The following is a 7,545-nucleotide window of genomic DNA, read 5'->3' as shown; positions in this document are numbered from 1 at the left end:
AGGTGTCGATCTCAAGTTCTGCCTCCTGATGTACAAAGCTTCCAGCATCATTCAGCGTGCCGACCCCGCAGTCACTTTGCCTTTATCAATACAGCTTTAATGGAATGTCAGTGGAGGCGCTGAGACTTAGCAGCTCTTGCAACATGTTGCAACATGTTTTATTGTTTGAGCTTTTGACACGGCACACCCACTTTTCAGTAACACACTCACAAGAAAACAGACGAATGTTGATTCATTTTAGCTCGTTTATTTTCTTAAATATTTATTAGTTTCTGAAGTGCTCAGAAAACAAACATAAAAAAATTATACGGTATTCTTATTACAAATGGTAAACATAAGTACTCCAAGTTGATCTTATATACATATAACAATGAGTGAAACCCCATTAAACAACTTTAGAAAAAATCAAGAAGCTTTTCTAACTTAATTTCTTACAATTAAGAAAATGTACTGATGTACTGTAACTCAGAAGTCAGGCAGCTTTTGTTACAACTTTCCAGCCGTTTAGAGGTGGCCAACGGGCCCAAGTTTGAGGCCCTTATGGCTAGAGCAAGAAAGAGTCTCTATTGCATGTTCATAACTCCTCTAATACTGAATTTCTCCGTGATGGTCATGAAAAAGCCCATGCAGAGCTGAGAGTAAATCAAGAAAACATCAGTCTTGTCCAGTTTTGGTAAAAAAAAATAAAATATATATACATATATATATATATATATATATATGTATATGTATAAAAATAAAATCAAATCAGCACAAAACAGAAACAGAATGGCATCCTGCTTGTTGCCATGCCCCCTCTGGTTCATGACTACATGTCTCAGTCCCGAGCCGCCTCTGTGGGACGCGCCACCGGGGAGCGCATGGCACTTGGGGAACTTTGAACGGACCCCCAGGTCCTGCCAGTGTCGCGGCGCATCAGCCCTCCTCCCACCGCGGTGTCGGGAGACCCGGCCGTGCACAATCGCAGGCGGCGTCCGCTCGTTCAACTAGTCTCTGGAGCTCTCGGCCGACGCGCCCGCTTCAGAATGTCTGGAGCTGCTGCGTTAACATGAGCTGGCAGCCGCTGTTGACGTGGTTCATCACCTTCTGCTTCAGCTGCGCCACCTGCTCTCGCAGCATGTTGGCGGTGGACGCCAGCTCCGAGTTCTGCGACTTGAGGGCCTTCACCTTCTCCTCCAGCCTGGAGATCCTCTCCAGCTTCCTCTTCCGGCATTTGGAAGCGGCGATGCGGTTCCTCATGCGCTTCCTCTCGGCCTTGATGCGCTCCTGGCTCTCCATGTCGATCGGGGAGAGGGGAGGGGTCTCCCCCGGCATCTCCGGCACCGTCTGGGGCTCCTCTTTGAGCGCCGTGAGCCGCGGGAGCTGCGCGGGGGAGGGCTGGCCGTAGATGGGGAGCTGCGGCGGGGCGGCGGTGAACGATATGGTCGGGGCGGACGTGGTGTAGCTCGGCGCGGACACGGTGCTGATGGCCGGGTTGAAAGAGTTCAGCTCCTCGTACACCGGCGAGTCGGCGCGCATGGAGCCGTTGTTGTTATTGTTGTAGGCGGTGGCGGCGGCCACGGAGGAAGACACGGGCGGGAGCGTCGCGTTGACACTCGTCGGGGGAGCCGAGGTGACACTCACGTTCGTGGGGCCCGGCATGTGTTGATGGTGGAGCTCGGCCAGGGCGCGGACGAAGCCCTCCGCGAAGCCCTCCTGCTCGTCGGTGACATTCTTCGGGCACAGAAACTGGGTCGGGGTCGGCGTGGTGGTGATGAGTCCGTTGCTGGACTGGATGATCAGGCGCTCCAGCTCCGGGGAGGCCAGCTTCAGCAAGCCCACGTCGGGCGACGTGAGGATGTCGCCGGCTTTGGCGCGGAGGTGAGGTTTCAGAGTGCCCGCCGGGTCGGACAGGTTCAGTGTCATGTTGTGTTTCAGCGCTTTGGAGCCGCTGTATCCGTAGCCGGCGCTGTCGTGCTGGGTGAAAGCATTGAGTGAGTCGTCATAGAAAGTAGTTTCCATCTTGGTATACATAGAAGAGAAACCAAAAGCAACGATGCTACAACACAACTTCTCGGCTCCCTTTCTCTTCGCTCGGGTTCCTCGGGGTCCTTCTATGTGAGCAAAGAAACCTCCAAACTTTGAGTGCGCACTTTCTGGACAGTCAGAACTTACTTCTTTGGGCCGACGGCGGTCGCTTGAACACAGTTATGTATTTGTTCGCTAAGAATCCACGCTTGTTGTGAGTCCGCGAGTGAAAAGCGCCCGGACGCCAGTGAACTTTGCTCGTCGGTGTTGTGCCCCGTCCTCCTCGGGATTGTATATACTGACTCGTACAGCGTGGACGCTAACCTTATCTGCTGCCGCTGCTTCTCTAAAAATAGCCATGATGTCATGATGCTGTGCTCCCATTGGCTGTGGGGCGTGTCAGGGGGCGGGGACAAATGGCTCAGATAAGGCGCGTTGCCTAGACGACCACCCAGATTCTTAGTCTCGCGGTGCATTGTGGGATGAGGTAATGCCCAGAGCGTAAGCGCTGTGCATTGTGGGATGACGTATTGTTTTTGAATATCTGGTTACCGCTCTCCTGTCAGTGGCGGGACGAGCTGCGTGTAGGCTACAACTTTTACTTTTTTGCACACTTCAACTATTTGGTGCATATATTTATTTCGTTTAGTCCTTAGAAGTCATTTGAAGGCCACAGTCTGACAGCGTATTCGCGCACATTACTTTTTTTTTTACACATACAGAAACACGTTTTAGTTTTTACCTCAAAGCTAAGTGGCTTCGTCTGAGCGACAGCAAAAAAAAACAAAAACAGTTTAATCTGGGAAAAACCTAAGGAAATCAGTGGGATGGATTAGTTGCGCGTGTGTGTGTGTTTGCGCGCCTGTTCGTGCATGCATGCGTGTGCGCGCAGGGGAGTCGCGATGGAAAGAAGTCTTGCTCTCACTGTCACGTTGCCTCTTCGTCTCGAAAGTGATGGTGGTCTCCTGGTGGTGGTCCCATATAAACTGTCTACCCAAAGCACACACAAGTACAAAGAGTGTTTTGGTCGCAACTGGTGAAGCAAGCCAGAATTTAACATTTGGGTGGTTTAATCCAAATACAGCACAGACATTAACAGATCAGAGAAATGCATTTAACATCCCTTTATTGACTCTATTCACTGAGAGAGGCGTGATGTGATATATTTGATAGGGTGCAACACATCGGCCAAGCTGCACTTAAGACTTGATATTTCTTGTGGAACTCCCAACTTACAGTAGCCCCCCCCATCCCCCCACCCCACCTTCTGTCCCTACCCCTCATTCAGAGTGAGCACATCTTCTATTATCCATGTCAGAGAGTGTAATTAGTGTAGTGCAGTCCATTGTCCCTTGGACCCTTGTCAGAAATCACTGCTGCTTTAATTGCAGGAGGTTAACTGGTATGTCTTATGTGTCTCTCTCGAGGTCCTTGCACCCCCACTGTCTGGGTCATCCTCTGCCCTGCCAGCTTTACTGCCCACTATCTCCGGCACACCACATCTAAATATGTCCCCCTTGTGTGACAAGTAAATCAGTCCCCTGGCGCTTGCGGGCTCAGAGAGGCACCTAAGGAGGATGAACCAGACCATAAAGCATCACCACAGTCTGACTTTTTATTGCTGCTAATGTTGTCTTTATGTACTGCTATATATGTCAAACTCTGGCAATCAATAAAGTTGGATATAATGTCATCCTACCAGATTGACTTTGCAGATCTTGTGCAGTTTCTTTTTTATATAAATGGTTGTGGAAGGAGGGTAAGGTTAAGGACAGGCTCAGGGTTCAGATGATGTCTGGTTGCGAGCCACTTACTGCCCCGAGACCCAGTTTAGCACCCGCTGCAGGTTATTACTAGTTACAGTTAAAATGTTTTATAATGGAACGTCTCTATTTTAAGTCTGCATCACATTGGTAAAGGTAAATCAAATAGTTTTTCCTCAGTCACTGCATACACTGCTCCTGAGAAGAATGGTATTTCTTTGTAAATATTGAATGAGTGTTTGGGCATCTTTAAATAAAACCGTCTAGAGGTTACCTTTGCCGTCCCTGGCGCAACATTAAGTTGAATCACATATGACATATGGTAAAATTGTCCTTTCAATTAAATCACAATTTTAGAACAGTCAGTCTCTTTTTAGTTCTTGTTTATTTTTTGAATGGTAGAAAGTTGTCCTCATTGAGGTGTCATGACTGTGGATGAGGGTGACTCTACAAATAAGCAGAGTAGCTCTTTTGGAATTTACACAGAATTCTCTACCGGTGCATTCTGAAAATAATTATCCACTTCAGCTCATTCGACTATTCATGGCTTCTTTTTCTCTGAATTTGAATGCATAAAAGAATTGCAAGTAGGTGGTCTATTGGATACTGGCAAGTGTGATTAAACCCTATGCCACGAATAAGGTAACTACGCAAGGTAAGACCTAGGATGGTATTTAAAGTTACTGCTTCATTTTCAAGTTCATGGCAAAAGTCAAGAGTTTGGTAAAGTCCTTTATAGACTTTCATGTAATCTTCAATGCAAAAACCCTAAGTGTTTCAGTATGGCAACAACACTAGATGAACTGGGTCCTATTTTCTTCCCTGCTTCGTGTGCATAAAATCATAAAGGGGTAACCACACTATGGGAAGCTGCCAAAGCCATTGCTTTGGAGAAGTATATGGGAAAATTAGCATGGATGAATTCCACAGTTTAATTTGAACGAGTACTGCTGCTGCCATTACTGCTGTTTTTGTTCAGGGCCTAAATGTTTGTTCATCTTTGTTGACTTAAGTTTCTAAGGAAATTCCAGATCAGATAAAATTTATGAGAGATGAAGTTTAAGGATGCCCTCAAAAATGTTAATTAGGCATCCACAATTATTCCTCTAACTGACAATTTAATGTGTCAAAGTTATGCATTGAGCATTTGTGTGTGTGTGTGTGTGTATGTGTGCATGTGCACGTGTGCACGTGTGCGTATACAACATGACTGCAAATCTGAGTGTTGGTGTGGATGCCTCAAATTTCTATATGTTCCATATATGTATCCATATATCAAATGTTTGCATTTTCTCTGACATGAAAATTCAGCTGTGTATGCTTTGAGCATGAAAGTGACTGGTAAGATAAATTACACTTATCATGTGTTATTTTGTTTTACCTGTAAAATAATTTGAGTAGTTGGATAAAGGCCTATTATGAAAGCACCTTTTATTTGTCTTTTATTGCACCAGGTCTAGGCAAAATCTTTCTATAAATAAATATGTTTCTGACCGAAACATCATATTATGCATTTTCTTAAGATCACAAAATAATTTGTGTCTTTGCCCAAGTATGTTTTTATTGCCATGCTAAAACCTTGCTTTTTGTTTAAACCACTTGTAATTTAGCAAATGATGCTAATTGTTACAGTATTCAGAGTCACTTGAAAAGGTTCATAATAAGGGAAAATTGGGAAGAAAGGAAGACCTTTGATAAAATCATTGGGAATAACATTTTAAAAAAATCTGTGGAAATTTGTGAAAAAAATAATGGAGCGAAAGAAATCTGAAGTTTATCAAAAAGGTCCAAAACATGGTAAGAAAAATCTGTAAGAAATTCGATTAGAACCAACAACAATTTACCCCAAAATGTGCATAAATTGGACACTAGTCAAATGAAAACTCTTGAAAAAGCACCAGTAACATAGACATTGGGCATGACAAGAATAAGAGGTATTTGTTTAAGGGTTAAATGGAAGGTCTCTTACTTAAATTACATCTCATGATGATGAAGACTCAGTAAATTTATATCCATTCTGTATGTGACATAATTTTCCAATACCAAGCAAATATTGTTCTGTATGATTAATCATCAATATCATAAAAAACAAACTTCAAAAAAGTTCATTTACGACAAAACCAAGCTTCATGACTGTAATTTTAACATTTGTAATGATAATTAGTTTTTTCTTTGCAAAGGTGTTTCTCTCACTGCTCCTTTCCCGTTTTGTTTTTAAGATTAAGAATCAACACACTCTCCAAAAATGCATAGCGAATGCTGTGTTCCTGCTCAGCTGCATCCTGACCTGCGCTGATGTGGTCTCAAGCCTTTCCTCCCATCACCCCTGCCTCCCACAGATTTTTCTTTTAATCATTAACCCTTTACTGGTGCTCACCTCTTTCACTCCCTTCTTCCTGATATGACTTCTGCGATATTTTCCCTTCACACAAACATACGCAATTTGCCTTTCTCTTATCTTCCCACTCCTCATTCTCTCTTGTCCCTCTTCCTCTCATCTTACTCCTATCAGCGGCTGTCAGGGCAGCCGGATTTCCCCTGTGATGGAAACAGGCTGTTGCCTAGTTGTATTGTTTTAGAAGTTCTCTTTGGTAAAATCTCAGATTGTGCGCTGTGTTTGTGTTGGTATGGTATAAAAGGTAAAACAGCGGCCACGTCACTGTGCGGTACAAAGAACAAGCATGTGTGTCACGGCATAAGAAAGCACAAAAACTAAATGTCTTGCCTTTCCGTCAAACTGAATATCCCTTGATGTTTGCAGGACGAGTGAGAAACAGGTAGAAAAACTGTTGAGGCTGCAGAGACAGTGCACTGTCTCAATGGTCTGGAGACTGCCAATTGTTGTTTCAGCTGTTGGGGGTGAAAAATGTCAGACAGTGAGGATTTTCTGTTGGACCGGACTGTGAGGTAGTCTGTCTACATGTCTGAGTTGCATTTTAGCGATCTCACCTGCAACAAATAATATAATGCACAATAACACCAAGCTGTATCTCACTGGAGAGATATTAAAGCAGCAATAAGCTCAAAGAACATTTTAGTCAGTGCAGGCAAACAATGATCACTCCATGTCATAATCATGAAGATCAGCAGGGCTTACAAAAAGTCAAAACTAATCTTAGCAAACTCTAAGATAATTGTTGACAGAGAAACCAATTTCTGACTCAAAACAATCCAATTGCGAATCAGATGTTTTCATTTTTTGCCATTAATAATTTGTTTTGGCTTCCAAAGTTAGGGTTCAGAAGAGGCTGTAATGGGGAACAGAAGTGATCGTGTTGACATTGAACCACATAGCCAATGCTAATATGAATAATAATTCATTCATTCATTTATTATCTATACTAATTTTCTTGCACTCAGGGTTCCGGAAGGAGGAGGGGGTCATTGACAGGGTTCACCCTGGACCAGTTACCAGTCGATCACAGGTCACATATTGACACATACAGAAGTAAACATACTGTAGATTTTTGGACTGTGAGAGGGAACTGGAGGACCCGGGGGAAACCCACACAGATACGCAGGGGAGAACATGCAAAGGCCCCCTGTTGGAATTGATGTTCTAGCTGAGAGATGTGTTCACTACTGCACCACCATGCCTCTTGCTAAATATGAATATGAAACTTTAATTTGAGTATTTCAGTTGCTTTCGCCCCATTCCTCCACAAAATAATATTTTTGGTCTGCATATCAACATGTGTCCTTGCTGCATGAGACAAAGCAATCACAGTAGTTAGCTAAATGTTTAATACCAGAAAAATGGGTGCATGTTAACCGT

The 7,545-nt window shown here is 44.0% G+C and overlaps 1 protein-coding gene across 2 annotated transcripts; it reads right to left on the bottom strand.

Moving 5' to 3' along the window:
• Nucleotides 1-231: 231 nt before the first annotated feature.
• jun (Jun proto-oncogene, AP-1 transcription factor subunit) lies at nucleotides 232-2,318 on the bottom strand. 2 transcript variants are annotated; one of them, XM_086162298.1, is made up of 2 exons: nucleotides 2,155-2,312; nucleotides 232-1,956 (listed from the first exon to the last, which is right to left on the bottom strand). In XM_086162298.1, the coding sequence occupies exon 2, from the start codon at nucleotides 1,903-1,905 to the stop codon at nucleotides 1,021-1,023; it is 885 nt and encodes a 294-aa protein (XP_086018424.1). In that variant the 5' UTR covers nucleotides 1,906-1,956; nucleotides 2,155-2,312; the 3' UTR covers nucleotides 232-1,020. The 2 variants fall into 2 exon arrangements, with proteins under 2 accessions (XP_086018424.1, XP_086018423.1); XM_086162297.1 differs by having other exon boundaries at nucleotides 232-2,318.
• Nucleotides 2,319-7,545: the final 5,227 nt, after the last annotated feature.

The sequence above is a fragment of the Fistularia commersonii genome, chromosome 16 (assembly GCF_037954325.1).
Source record: "Fistularia commersonii isolate RoL2024-O1a breed Wild chromosome 16, RoL_Fcom_v1.0, whole genome shotgun sequence".
Classification (NCBI taxonomy): domain Eukaryota; kingdom Metazoa; phylum Chordata; class Actinopteri; order Syngnathiformes; family Fistulariidae; genus Fistularia; species Fistularia commersonii.
This window is presented reverse-complemented; position numbering and strand designations above follow the sequence as displayed.

Excerpts from the sequence above, each read along its gene's own strand:
- jun (XM_086162297.1), bottom strand. The coding sequence starts at position 2,013 with ATGTATACCAAGATGGAAACTACTTTCTATGACGACTCACTCAATGCT.